This window comes from Vollenhovia emeryi, unplaced genomic scaffold (genome assembly GCF_000949405.1).
Source record: "Vollenhovia emeryi isolate VEMERY1.0 unplaced genomic scaffold, V.emery_V1.0 DF939232.1, whole genome shotgun sequence".
NCBI classification, from domain to species: domain Eukaryota; kingdom Metazoa; phylum Arthropoda; class Insecta; order Hymenoptera; family Formicidae; genus Vollenhovia; species Vollenhovia emeryi.
In genome coordinates, this window is record NW_011967134.1 from 643,781 (window position 1) to 658,535 (window position 14,755).

At 33.0% G+C, this 14,755-nt stretch overlaps 2 protein-coding genes across 7 annotated transcripts; both read right to left on the bottom strand.

Moving 5' to 3' along the window:
- Window positions 1-7,220: 7,220 nt before the first annotated feature.
- On the bottom strand, window positions 7,221-11,134 carry LOC105560368. 6 transcript variants are annotated; one of them, XM_012009435.1, is made up of 10 exons: window positions 10,500-11,134; window positions 10,257-10,376; window positions 10,021-10,138; window positions 9,373-9,652; window positions 8,969-9,085; window positions 8,815-8,905; window positions 8,478-8,623; window positions 7,841-7,973; window positions 7,634-7,734; window positions 7,221-7,427 (listed from the first exon to the last, which is right to left on the bottom strand). In XM_012009435.1, exons 1-9 carry the CDS (start codon window positions 10,638-10,640, stop codon window positions 7,681-7,683), a joined length of 1,200 nt encoding a protein of 399 aa, XP_011864825.1. In that variant the 5' UTR covers window positions 10,641-11,134; the 3' UTR covers window positions 7,221-7,427; window positions 7,634-7,680. The 6 variants fall into 6 exon arrangements, with proteins under 6 accessions (XP_011864825.1, XP_011864824.1, XP_011864826.1 ...); XM_012009434.1 differs by having other exon boundaries at window positions 7,221-7,515; XM_012009436.1 differs by having other exon boundaries at window positions 7,221-7,734; window positions 10,021-10,111.
- A 649-nt stretch (window positions 11,135-11,783) lies between these two features.
- On the bottom strand, window positions 11,784-14,742 carry LOC105560367. The gene is made up of 9 exons (XM_012009432.1): window positions 14,640-14,742; window positions 14,397-14,516; window positions 14,164-14,281; window positions 13,526-13,793; window positions 13,123-13,239; window positions 12,969-13,059; window positions 12,639-12,784; window positions 12,002-12,134; window positions 11,784-11,886 (listed from the first exon to the last, which is right to left on the bottom strand). Exons 3-9 carry the CDS (start codon window positions 14,267-14,269, stop codon window positions 11,833-11,835), a joined length of 915 nt encoding a protein of 304 aa, XP_011864822.1. The 5' UTR covers window positions 14,270-14,281; window positions 14,397-14,516; window positions 14,640-14,742; the 3' UTR covers window positions 11,784-11,832.
- Window positions 14,743-14,755: the final 13 nt, after the last annotated feature.

The window sequence follows — 14,755 nt, forward strand, 5'->3', positions numbered from 1 at the left end:
TAAGGTATAAGAAAGCAAAAAAGATGACGGGGAAGGGAACGAAGGATAAACAAAGGAAGTTGGAATTAGAAGGGGATAAGAAAAGTAAAAAAGTTAGTTGTGGAAAGATACCGACAACGAGGGCAAGCGAGGTTATAGACATAATAAGAGAGGAAATAAGGCGCGAACTAGAATGCATGGGAATGAAAGATAAAAGAGATAGAGGAAAGGTTAATAACAATAGGAAAATTTATAATAGAACAAAGAGGGATAAACGGAGAAAGGGAAGAGAAAAGAGAAAGAGAGGATAGAGAGGTAGGTGGCGAAGAAGGTAGTAGCATCGCGACAAGTAGATTAAGTAAAGGGATAGGAAGCAGGAGAAGTTCAGGTAGGGACAAGAAGGAAAGGAAAGACAGGATAATCATAAAAGATTGGAAAGTAGAGGGATGGATAGAACAAAGAGGGATAAATAGAGAAAGGGAAGAGGAAAGAGAAAGAGAAGTTAGAGAGGTAGGTGATGATAAAAGAGAAAATAGGGATAAAATAAACTCGAGGGGGAAAAATTACTAGGAATGGTAGACAGGAGCGGAGAGAAGGAGTGATTCCTAAAGACTGGGAAACCAGTGAGCCAGTCCAGATCTACAAGAGGGAGACCAGGAGAGGGCCGAAAACTACAGGGGCATATATTGTTTTCCCTGTTGGGTACGGCTTACAAGGTGTATGCGGAGGTGCTAAGGAGAAGGTTGGAGAAGGAAGTGGAAAGAGAGGAGATATTACCGGAGAGCCAGGAACGAAGAGGATCACACGGAGGAATCTCTAACGAGGAAGGAGTGAGGCAGGGGTGTGTGTTGAGTCCAAAACGATGAAAGTCTGGTTTTTAGAGTTAGGTAATAGTATGGAAAAGAATTTGGAAAGATTATATAATGATGTAATAGATGAAGATAAAGGAAAGATGGAAGGAAAAGTAAGGCGGAAAAGATGAGCAGGTCACTGTGGAAATAAGAAATTAGAAGTAAGAAATAAGAAGGAAAAGAGATTAGGGGTAGAAAGTAGAGAGAGTAGGAATCAGAGTATGGATGAATGAGTGGTTAAGGAACTTTTGTAAACCAAGTCCCCTTTTTGGCTGTACGCTAAAGGTAATAAAGCATAAAAAAAAATATTCCAATCAATGTTTCGTGTATATATCTTATCGTTGATCGATTTAATTGTAAGTAAAATAAACGAAGTTACAAAAATTCCTTTCCATTCGAATATCGTGTAACAGTGTAAAAATTAATTAAAATTCTCTTATAAAATTTTAGAATGTAAAATGTTACAATGCATAGAAATGAAATCAATGTAAAAAAGAGGTATGGAGACCTCTTTTTACATTTTGGTGAATGTTGCAACACAAAACAATGTAGATGCCCTACTATTTATACGGCAACAATTTAATTTTAGTTATTTTTGCTTTAGCCGGTCTCTCCGTGCACCTAACATTACATGGTGAGATCGAATCACTCGTAACATGGTAAGTATCCTTACGAAGAGAAGGACGACTAAGCGACCGATCGATTTGACACCGAAGGAAATTTAACCGATGCTTACTTCCCACAGAATAACATTCGCACAACACTTTTTAATCCAAGTCCGCGCAAACGCAGCTGTCCCTTCTCACGACAGCCATTTCACGTGTTTCATTTCATTACGTACATTCGTATAACACGTTTATTGACTAACAATAAGGGAAATATCAATACCGGCATTGCGCACTAACATGTTAGGAATATAATTATTGTTAGTAAAATACGGAATATTGCAAATTGTAAATATCGAACTGTTCACTAGCGACACCTAAAAGATTTAAATATTCTTGCGCAGATCATACTAAATCGCATTAATAAATTTTCTCGATATATTAAATCGACAACTGATATATTTCACTGTTTGTACTTTACTCGCTGGCTCTATTGCTCAGGAAGTAATTTATACGCTAATAAAAAGATTACAAGGATGTTTACTTATGTCAAAATAGACAGGTAGAAATAAGAACGTAAACTGTTAATCCATGCTCTGTGACGACGGGCGAATGAATTCCTCTCGTCGGTGAAATGAGTACTTATCCGATCTGATCTCGACGTCGTACCATCAACTGGGAATCGCTGTCCTCGTTATCCTCAACACATTAATCCGGGTGGTGATCTGCTGGCTGTAAGGATTTAGTGATTCCGGGTGCGAGCAAGCGCACGATCCTTTGGAATAGGCGGGTATTCTAGAGTATGAGCAAACGCAGGGGTCCTTGCGGACGAAGCGGTTTCCCTGGGTGCGATAGCGTGCACCAAGTCCTTGCGGACGAAGCGGTTTCCCTGGGTGCGGTAGCGTGCACCAAGTCCTTGCGGACGAAGCGTTTCCTGGGTGCGTTAGAGTGCACCAAGTCCTTGCGGACGAAGCGTTTCCTGGGTGCGTTAGAGTGCACCAAGTCCTTGCGGACGAAGCGGTTTTCCAAAAACTTCGAGCCTCCCTCGTCTCGGATAATGCAATCGCCTCGAGAAAGAGTACTCACACGCGTTATCGATCAAACAAACAAAAGAACGTTCACCAAACTACGGACCGTGAAGGACGAGCGGCGCGTAGCGAAGCACTCGAACAAAGACGAGATTCGTCCCAGTGTTGCCAGATGATTCGCGTGACAACTCTCTAAACATATTTCGTTTTCCCCTAAAAATCCCCTACAAATTGGCCGTTCGACCATATTGCGAACAGCGCCCATGAAATGAGATCACAATTATGCTTGCGTTCGTTTTCTCCCAATGGGAGCATAAATTATACCGAAAGTCTATAATTAACGTAACGTAAACTATAGAGTTTCAGTATTATACCTAAATAGGATTTGGAAATAAGTCGATAATCAATATCAATATAGATAATATAATATATATTTATATATTAATATATAAATAAAAGAGATATTATTGTTAGGTTTGTTCCGGTTCAGCGCAATTGGAGTGGATTTTTGCAATTTTAATACAAATAAAAAGAAAATTCCCGGAAAATTACAATCTCCTAAAAAATACCCCCAAAAAATTTTTCCCCTGTTTGTCCCCTAATTCGATTTAAAAAACCCTAAATTTAGGGGGAAATCCCCTAATCTGGCAACACTGCTTCGTCCAAGGCTTGACCTCTTGTCGAAAAGCGCGGACCATGGAGAGGGCCCATGTCAGATTGCGCATCTGATTGGTGGAGAGAGCGGCTCATCGAGAGGTTTCGTGCGAATTGAGTTGGTACAGAGCGCGGACCATGAAGAAGGACCTTGCCTGATTGGCTGGAAGTGCGGGCCGTAGAAGCGGTCCGCACGAGTCGAGTAGGTGTAGAGCGCGGACCATGAAGAAGGACCATCTTTTCGCAAATCCCAGATTGCATGGGTTTTAATCGTTTCTCCAAACATTCACATATATATTTACTTATTTTAAACCTTACCTATTATATTGCATATTGTAAAATGCTGTCAGATAATACTTCTACTTTCACTGTTGCATAGAATGTATAACGGTGAAGTAAGATAACGATGTCTTCGTTAACTGGAATACAATGTAAACTAGAAAAGAAAGTCTTATACGATACTATTTATGCCGAATGTCGAATATGCACGCAATATGTTGAACGTAACATACAATACATATACTTATTTTTTACCGTGGCGAATAGTTCGATGGAGAATGAAAACAGTCCACCAATAGACGGACAGAAAGGTTTGGTGCCATTTTGCAAGATAAACAGTATCATTTTTTGTATGTACGTAGGTGTTACGTACCAACGAACAGTGTATCTAGAAAGTAACAATTGAAGCAATCAAAAATTGGAAAAAATAAAATCAATACCAATTTTCGTTATGAATACCTAAGTGAATTTTAAGGCAACCAAATTTTCTTTTAATTGAAAAAACTAATTTTAATTGAGAAATTCTAACTCGTCAAATTATTATTTACATTATTTTAACATACTACTAAAATGGACAATACTTTAATCACTGACAGACAATCGGAGTCTTGAAAAAACGATAATCACGACGACAAACGATAAATAACTCTATAAACGCACATTATTGTATTTTAAAATTTAAATATTTTTAACTGTTTGGACACAACGTTAAAAATATCTTAAAATTGGACACTGGCTATTTTTTAAGCACTTTGTGTTTTGTACTCTTTAAGATACAAACAAAATAACACATGGTGTACATAGGTTCAAACGAAATAAAATTGGACTACAATATATTAATTTGTATCTCTTGATAAAGTCGAGCGCCAAGTTTACGTCGGTAATTCTTACGCGGTAAGAAATACGTGATTGTTGTAATCGGTAATTTCTTGTCCAGCATAACTGGGTATAAACAACATTATAAAAATTGCAATGGTATTTAGAAGATGCATATATAACATACATAACATTGCTCGATCTCGCCGTCACGTGACATAGTTTCAGATAACTAAAACATAAGTAATTAATGTTTTACGTACATTTATTCCAAATAAATTATTCTAGACACGATAACAACAAAAATCTTTTAATTTAGATATTATGTTGCAAATAATTCTTTTAATTACAAAATCAAAGTCAAAATAGTCATTTAATATTACATTAACATTACATCTAATAACGTAAAAACTCACTCTATAAAGATTGCAGCTCAAACAAATTACACCAGCTACTGTTACACCAAGTAGTAATCCTTTAAAGGCGGAACATACGAGCATAATAAAACTTTAAGAAAAAGAAAATATTATTACGTGCATTTATTATTTTTGTTAGGTAAGAAATACTAACTGGACAGCTTGGCGATGAATATCGACAGCACGTACAATTTCCTTACAAATTATAATCTCATTTTCCAAGCTAATATTCTTCAGCATGTTTATCATCATTGCCTTTTCGATGCGGTAACTGTAAAATTTTTTTGTTACGCACAATTAACCAAACACAAAAAGAAAAATGATTTGTTTTTATATTTTATATTGTCTAGAAAAATGTTTTCAATCGGTATAAGAAAAAACAGAAAAGGCTAGTTAAAAAAAGTGATATGTTCAAAATAGTTTTCCTCTACATTATATGTATAAAAAAATCGCGAAACATATCTACAATTTAGTATAATAATATTTATTCTACCAAAATAGACACTCCTGTAATAAGAGAACTATGTCACACAATCAAATAATTATTAATGTCTTCACCTGGCTATTCTAAATATTCCACAGGTATGTTTGAGATATGACACAAGCATCATTCCTGTTGCTACTACAGCAGTACCTCCTATGGAAGCAGTTGCGAAAAAAACAGGAATTATTAAATATAGAATGCTTTCTCGCCCAATGAAGAATTTAGGTAGAAGTTGCATAACGTAATTTTGCTTAACGTTACGTGATTCAGACTTGTCTACGAGCAAGGTATCAACAAGTTGCAGTAAAAACGTCAATAACAGAGCAGTAATTACAAAGCCAACTTGAAACGCTAAGATATAAAAAGAAGAATTTTTTTACAACATTGCTTCTCTTATTTCTTCGAATAATATTGTTTCAAGCTTTATCATGCATTAACCAATTCACAGTGTTAACGCAAGCTAATAATCCCAAAAAGTGTCCAATTTTATCACTTAAATTAATTATACTACTATTAATATAATACAATTATTATATTAATATTAATATTAATATAATAATTGGAAACAAACAATCTTATCGTGTTAATATACTTTTATTCCATTTTATTCTTAAAATGGTATAAAAGTATATTAAAAAATTTTTACTTATGCGACATCCTTTAATATGTTAACATAAATAGTACAATGGTTAACGCGATTATTCTGACGATCGCAAACTAGTTCACTTGATAAGTGATTAGATATTAATAAATGTTGTCTTACACATCATTATAGCCGTGAGACGTTTTGCGATGTTTCCATATTTTGTTACAATAGCGATCTCATTCTCATCTTTTAGATCGTTATAAATATGCTGAAGTTTATACATTAACCACCTTATCTATTATACCAATAATTCTTCTTAACAACGTACCGTTAAATTTAGAAAACATGTTATGTATTATATTAAAAAAGCTTCAATGTTTGAAAATACTAAATTTAAATATAACTTACAGTATGAGCATTAACATAACAAGAATGGTATGCAATCGTAAATATAATATAAATTAATGCGATAGAAAGAACATTGACGACAAGCGATGGAGTACATTTTGTAAACGCAAATGTTGCAAACTAAAACCAAAACATTTATTTCAAAATTAACAGTACACGATTCTTCTATTTAATTAACTAATTAGAAATCTAAAATATTGAGCTGTATAACAACAGCACAGTTGCACATATGGATGTACATACCAGGTATGTAATACAGCCAAACAGAAGAGACAAAATCAAAATTGCCTGAAGTTCAACGAGTTTTGTTCGTTTATAAGGCCACAAGCCAATCGAGAGTAGAAGAATCCGATGGAATCTAAAATAGGTATTGATGCAAATCATCACTCTACGAGAAACAGTACGCGTTTGACTGCAAAAACGTACTGAAGAAGATTCGCATATCCCACTCTCTCAAATATTCAGAATATTACATAATTTTTCTTCTTTAGCGTAAATACTAAATTGCTTAATTTTGCATAAATTTAACATGAGGTGGTAGACAAATTGCCATCGTGAGATTCGGACACTCGCAGTTTGATGGAAACGCACGTTTTGCATGGAAAAAAGTACGAGTGATTAAGCGATCGATAGAGAAGACGTCGAGGGAGAGTCACCTGCGATGCTTATTTCCCGTAAAAAGAACGCTTACACCACACTTCTTCATCAAAGTTCACGCAAGCGCAGTTGTCCTTTCTCATCGTGGAAGTTTTATACTTCATTCCACTGTTCCGCTAACTTATAAGACGTGTAGTAACCCGACCTACTGTCAAGCGTGAGCGCGCGGTGAGACGCGTCCGCCCATCGGCCGCCACTCGACGCGGTGCGCGGCGAAGGGTAAGTTTTGATAATTTTTACCTTGGCGAAAAGCTCCAGAGACATTACGAACAATCCGCCAACATTCGGGGTAACAATTCTGTTGCCCCTTTGCAAAAGACACAGTATTAAAATTTGAACACATGCAAAGGTGCTACATACCACCGAACGTTGTACCTGCATTCGGATAAAAATATACTAGTCAAATGTATCCAGGTTTGATGATTAAAAATAAGTAACTCTAAGTTAGTATCATTAAACTTTTATTGGATTCTCTATTTATTATTTATCATTTACTAGATAATCTATTTATCTCGCCCCTACAAAAACATATATTAAATATGTTACAGGTTATAACAGCCGTAAAACGCTTAGCATTATTTCCGTATTACTTTATGATAGGGATTTCGTTCTCATCTTTTAACGTGTTACAAATATGCTGAAGTTGTTTCATCAAGAACTTTACCTATAGGGTCAACAATACATTAGTTAAATAGTTAATAAAATACGGAATATTGTAAACTGCAAATCATCGAACTGTTCACTAGCGACACCTAAAAGATTTAAATATTCTCGCGCAGATCATACTAAATCGCATTAATAAATTTTCTCGATATATTAAATCGACAACTGATATATTTCACATATATATTTACTTGGTTTAAACCTTACCTATTATATTGCATATTGTAAAATGCTGTCAGATAATACTTCTACTTTCACTGTTGCATAGAATGTATAACGGTGAAGTAAGATAACGATGCCTTCGTTAACTGGAATACAATGTAAACTAGAAAAGAATGTCTTGTACGATACTATTTATGCCGAATGCACGCAACATGTTGAAAGTAACATACAATACATATAGTTATTTTTTACCGTGGCGAATAGTTCGATGGAGAATGAAAACAGTCCAGCAATAGACGGACAGAAAGGTTTGGTGCCATTTTGCAAGATAAACAGTATCATTTTTTGTATGTACGTAGGTGTTACGTACCAACGAACAGTGTATCTAGAAAGTAACAATTAAAGCAATCAAAAATTGGAAAAAATGAAATCAATACCAATTTTCGTTATGAGTGCCTAAGTGAATTTTAAGGCAACCAAATTTTCTTTTAATTGAGAAAACTTATTTTAATTGAGAAATTCTAACTCGTCAAATTATTATTTACATTATTTTAACATACTACTGAAATGGACAATACTTTAATCACTGACAGACAATCGGAGTCTTGAAAAAATGTTAATCACGACGACAAACGATAAATAACTCTGTAAACGCATATTATTGTATTTTAAAATTTAAATATTTTTAACTGTTTGGACACAACGTTAAAAATATCTTAAAATTGGATACTGGCTATTTTTTTAAGCACTTTGTGTTTTGTACTCTTTAAGATACAAACAAAATAACACATGGTGTACATTGGTTCAAACGAAATAAAAATGGACTACAATATATCAATTTGTATCTCTTGATAAAGTCGAGCGCCAAGTTCACGTCGGTAATTCTTACGCGGTAAGAAATACGTGATTATTGTAATCGGTAACTTCTTGTCCGGCATAATTGGTTATAAACAAGATTATAAAAATTGCAATGGTAATTAAAAGATGCATATAACATTGCTCGATCTCGCCGTCACGTGACATAGTTTCAGATAACTAAAACATAAAGTAATTAATGTTTTACGTACATATATTATTATTTTACAATAAATTATTCTAGACAAGTTTGCAACAAAATCTTTTAAATTTAGATATTACGATGTTAATAATTCTTTCAATTACAAAGTCAAGTCAAAAGAATCATTTAATATTACATTAACATTACATCTAATAACGTAGAAACTCACTCTATAAAGATTGCAGCTCAAACAAATTACACCAACTACTGTTACACCAAGTAGTAATCCTTTAAAAGCGGAATATACGAGTATAATAAAACTTTAACAAAAAGAAAATATTATTACGTGCATTTATTATTGTTGTTAGGTAAGAAATACTAACTGGACAGCTTGGCGATGAATATCGACAGCACGTACAATAGCCTTACAAATTATAATCTCATTTTCCAAGCTAATATTCTTCAGCATGTTTATCATCATTGCCTTTTCGATGCGGTAACTGTAAACATTTTTTTGTTACACACAATTAACCAAACACAAAAAGAAAAATGATTTGTTTTTATATTTTATATTGTCTAGAAAAATGTTTTCAATCGTCATAAGAAAAACAGAAAAGGCTAGTTAAAAAAAGTGATATGTTCAAAATAGTTTTCCTCTACATTATATGTATAAAAAAATCACGAAACATATCTACAATTTAGTATAATAATATTTATTCTACCAAAATAGACACTCCTGTAATAAGAGAACTATGTTAGACAATCAAATAATTATTAATGTCTTCACCTGGCTATTCTAAACATTCCACAGGTATGTTTGAGGTATGTCACAAACATCATTCCTGTTGCTACTACAGCAGTACCTCCTATAGAAGCAGATGCGATAAAAACAGGAATTATTAAATATAGACTGCTTTCTCGCCCAATGAAGAATTTAGGTACAACTTGCATAACGTAATTTTGCATAACGTTACGTGATTCAGACTTGTCTACGAGCAAGGTAGTATCAAGAAGTTGCAGTAAAAACGTCAATAACAGGATAGTAATTACAGAGCAAACTGCAAACACTAAGATATAAAAAGAAGAAATTTTTTTACAACATTGCTTCTCTTATTTTTTTCGAATAATATTGTTTCAGGCTATTTCGTGCATTAACCAATTCACAATGTTAATGCAAGCTAATAATCTCAAAGTGTCCAAATTTATCATTTAAATTAATTATTCAACTATTAATATTAATATTAATATAATAATTGGAAACAAAAAATCTTATCGTGCTAATATACCTTCATTCCATTTTCTTAAAATTTTTACTTACGCGACATCCTTTAATATGTTAACATAGGTAAATAGTAAAATGGTTAAGGCGATTTTTCTGACGATCGCAAACTAGTTCGCTTCATAAGTGATTAAATATTAATAAATGTTGTCTTACACATCATTATAGCCGTGATACGGTTCGCGATGTTTCCATATTTTGTTACAATAGCGATCTCATTCTCATCTTTTAGATCGTTATAAATATGCTGAAGTTTATACATTAACCACCTTATCTATTATACCAATAACTCCTCTTAACAACTCCTCGTACCGTTAAATTTAGAAAACATGTTATATATTATATTAAAAAAGCTTGAATGTTTGAAAATACTAAATTTAAATATAACTTACAGTATGAGCATTAACATAAAAAGAATGATATGAGAACGCGTATATAATAACAAGTAAGGCGATAGAAAGAACATTAATGACAAGCGCTGGAGTGCATTTTGTAAATGCAAATGTTGCAAACTAAAACCAAACCATTTATTTCAAAATTAACAGTACAAGATTCTTCTATTTAATTAACTAATTAGAAATCTAAAATATTGAGCTGTATAACAACAACACAGTTGCACATATGGATGTACATACCAGGTATGTAATACCGCCAATCAGAAGAGCCAAAATCAAAATCGCCTGAAGTTCAACGAGTTTTGTTCGTTTATAAGGCCACAAGCCAATCGAGAGCAGAAGAATCCGATTGAATCTAAAATAGGTATTGATGCAAATCATCACTCTACGAGAAACAGTACGCGTTTGACTGCAAAAACGTACTGAAAAAGATTCGCATATCCCACTCTCTCAAATATTCAGAATATTACATAATTTTTCTTCTTTAGCGTAAATACTAAATTGCTTAATTTTGCATAAATTTAACATGAGGTGGTAGACAAATTGCCATCGTGAGATTCGGACACTCGCAGTTTGATGGAAACGCACGTTTTGCATGGAAAAAAGTACGAGTGATTAAGCGATCGATAGAGAAGACGTCGAGGGAGAGTCACCTGCGATGCTTATGTCCCGTAAAAAGAATGCTTACACCACACTTCTTCATCAAAGTTCACGCAAGCGCAGTTGTCCTTTCTCATCGTGGAAGTTTTATACTTCATTCCATTGTTCCGCTAACTTATAAGACGTGTATTAACCTGACCTACTGTCGAGCGTGAGCGCGCGGTGAGATGCGTCCACCCATCGGCCGCCACTCGAGGCGGTGCGCGGCGAAGGGTAAGTTTTGATAATTTTTACCTTGGCGAAAAGCTCCAGAGACATTACGAACAATCCGCCAACATTCAGGGTAACAACTCTGCTGCCCCTTTGCAAAAGACACAGTATTAAAATTTGAACACATGCAAAGGTGCTACATACCACCGAACGTTGTACCTGTATTCGGATAAAAATATACTAGTCAAATGTATCCAGGTTCGATGATTAAAAATAATTAACTCTAAGTTAGTATCAATAAACTTTTATTGGATTCTCTATTTATTATCTATCATTTACTAGATAATCTATTTATCTCGCCCCTACAAAAACATATATTAAATATGTTACAGGTTATAACAGCCGTAAAACGCGCTTAGCATTATTTCCGTATTACTTTATGATAGGGATTTCGTTCTCATCTTTTAACGTGTTACAAATATGCTGAAGTTGTTTCATCAAGAACTTTACCTATAGGGTCAACAATACATTAGTTAAATAGTTAATAAAATACGGAATATTGTAAACTGCAAATCATCGAACTGTTCACTAGCGACACCTAAAAGATTTAAATATTCTCGCGCAGATTATACTAAATCGCATTAATAAATTTTCTCGATATATTAAATCGACAACTGATATATTTCACATATATATTTACTTGTTTTGAACCTTATCTATTATATTGCATATTGTAAAATGCTGTCAGATAATACTTCTACTTTCACTGTTGCATAGAATATATAACGGTGAAGTAAGATAACGATGCCTTCGTTAACTGGAATACAATGTAAACTAGAAAAGAATGTCTTGTACGATACTATTTATGCCGAATGTCGAATATGCACGCAATATGTTGAACGTAACATACAATACATATAGTTATTTTTTACCGTGGCGAATAGTTCGATGGAGAATGAAAACAGTCCACCAATAGACGGACAGAAAGGTTTGGTGCCATTTTGCAAGATAAACAGTATCATTTTTTGTATGTACGTAGGTGTTACGTACCAACGAACAGTGTATCTAGAAAGTAACAATTAAAGCAATCAAAAATTGGATAAAATAAAATCAATACCAATTTTCGTTATGAGTACCTAAGTGAATTTTAAGGCAACCAAATTTTCTTTTAATTGAAAAAACTAATTTTAATTGAGAAATTCTAACTCGTCAAATTATTATTTACATTATTTTAACATACTACTGAAATGGACAATACTTTAATCACTGACAGACAATCGGAGTCTTGAAAAAACGTTAATCACGACGACAAACGATAAATAACTCTATAAACGCATATTATTGTATTTTAAAATTTAAATATTTTTAACTGTTTGGACACAACGTTAAAAATATCTTAAAATTGGATACTGGCTATTTTTTTAAGCACTTTGTGTTTTGTATTCTTTAAGATATAAACAAAATAACACATGGTGTACATAGGTTCAAACGAAATAAAAATGGACTACAATATATTAATTTGTATCTCTTGATAAAGTCGAGCGCCAAGTTCGCGTCGGTAATTCTTACGCGGTAAGAAATACGTGATTATTGTAATCGGTAACTTCTTGTCCGGCATAATTGGATACAAACAAGATTATAAAAATTGCAATGGTAATTAGAAGATGCATATAACATTGCTCGATCTCGCCGTCACGTGACATAGTTTCAGATAACTAAAACATAAAGTAATTAATGTTTTACGTACATATATTTTACAATAAATTATTCTAGACAAGGTTGCAACAAAATCTTTTAATTTAGATATTACGATGTTAATAATTCTTTCAATTACAATATCAAGTCAAAAGAATCATTTAATATTACATTAACATTACATCTAATAACGTAGAAACTCACTCTATAAAGATTGCAGCTCAAACAAATTACACCAACTACTGTTACGCCAAGTAGTAATCCTTTAAAAGCGGAATATACGAGCATAATAAAACTTTAACAAAAAGAAAATATTATTACGTGCATTTATTATTGTTGTTAGGTAAGAAATACTAACTGGACAGCTTGGCGATGAATATCGACAGCACATGCAATTTCCTTACAAATTATAATCTCATTTTCCAAGCTAATATTCTTCAGCATGTTTATCATCATTGCCTTTTCGATGCGGTAACTGTAAAAATTTTTTGTTACGCACAATTAACCAAACACAAAAAGAAAAATGATTTGTTTTTATATTTTATATTGTCTAGAAAAATGTTTTCAATCGTCATAAGAAAAACAGAAAAGGCTAGTTAAAAAAAGTGATATGTTCAAAATAGTTTTCCTCTACATTATATGTATAAAAAAATCGCGATACATATCTACAATTTAGTATAATAATATTTATTCTACCAAAATAGACACTCCTGTAATAAGAGAACTATGTTACACAATCAAATAATTATTAATGTCTTCACCTGGCTATTCTAAACATTCCACAGGTATGTTTGATATATGACACAAGCATCGTTCCTGTTGCTACTACAGTAGTACCTCCTATAGAAGCAGATGCGAATAAAGTCGGAATTATTAAATATAGAAAGCTTTCTCGCCCAATGAAGTACTTAGGTATAACTTTCTGCATAACGTAACGTGATTCAGACTTGTCTACGAGCAAGGTAGTATCAAGAAGTTGCAGTAAAAACGTCAATAACAGGACAGTAATTACACAGCAAACTTCAAACACTAAGATATAAAAAGAAGAAATTTTTTTACAACATTGCTTCTCTTATTTTTTTCGAATAATATTGTTTCAGGCTATTTCGTGCATTAACCAATTCACAATGTTAATGCAAGCTAATAATCTCAAAGTGTCCAAATTTATCATTTTAATTAATTATTCAACTATTAATATTAATATAATAATTGGAAACAAAAAATCTTATCGTGCTAATATACCTTCATTCCATTTTATTCTTAAAATTTTTACTTACGCGACATCCTTTAATATGTTAACATATACATATAGTATAGTAAAATGGTTAAGGCGATTTTTCTGACGATCGCAAACTAGTTCGCTTGATAAGTGATTAAATATTAATAAATGTTGTCTTACACATCATTATAGCCGTGAAACGTTTTGCGATGTTTCCATATTTTGTTACAATAGCGATCTCATTCTCATCTTTTAGATCGTTATAAATATGCTGAAGTTTATACATTAACCACCTTATCTATTATACCAATAATTCTTCTTAACAACGTACCGTTAAATTTAGAAAACATGTTATGTATTATATTAAAAAAGCTTCAATGTTTGAAAATACTAAATTTAAATATATAACTTACAGTATGAGCATTAACATAACAAGAATGGTATGAAATCGCATATATAATAATAAATAATGCGATAGAAAGAACATTGACGACAAGCGCTGGAGTGCATTTTGTAAACGCAAATGTTGCAAACTAAAACCAAACCATTTATTTCAAAATTAACAGTACAAGATTCTTCTATTTAATTAACTAATTAGAAATCTAAAATATTGAGCTGTATAACAACAACACAGTTGCACATATGGATGTACATACCAGGTATGTAATACCGCCAATCAGAAAAGCCAAATTCAAAATTGCCTGAAATTCAACGAGTTTTGTTCGTTTATAAGGCCACAAGCCAATCGAGAGCAGAAGAATCCGATTGAATC

What these genes read in the sequence shown, in the direction of transcription:
- LOC105560368 (XM_012009435.1), bottom strand. Translation starts at nt 10,640, where the DNA reads ATGATTTGCATCAATACCTATTTTAGATTCAATCGGATTCTTCTGCTC. An exon ending in TATCACGGCTATAATGATGT is followed by an intron (nt 9,653 to 10,020) that starts GTAAGACAACAT and finishes TTTATATCTTAG; the next exon opens with TGTTTGCAGTTTGCTCTGTA. An exon ending in CCATCGAACTATTCGCCACG is followed by an intron (nt 7,735 to 7,840) that starts GTAAAAAATAAC and finishes ATTGTATTCCAG; the next exon opens with TTAACGAAGGCATCGTTATC.
- LOC105560367 (XM_012009432.1), bottom strand. Translation starts at nt 14,269, where the DNA reads ATGTATAAACTTCAGCATATTTATAACGATCTAAAAGATGAGAATGAG. An exon ending in GGAATGTTTAGAATAGCCAG is followed by an intron (nt 13,240 to 13,525) that starts GTGAAGACATTA and finishes AAATTTTTACAG; the next exon opens with TTACCGCATCGAAAAGGCAA. An exon ending in TGAGCTGCAATCTTTATAGA is followed by an intron (nt 12,785 to 12,968) that starts GTGAGTTTCTAC and finishes TTTATGTTTTAG; the next exon opens with TTATCTGAAACTATGTCACG.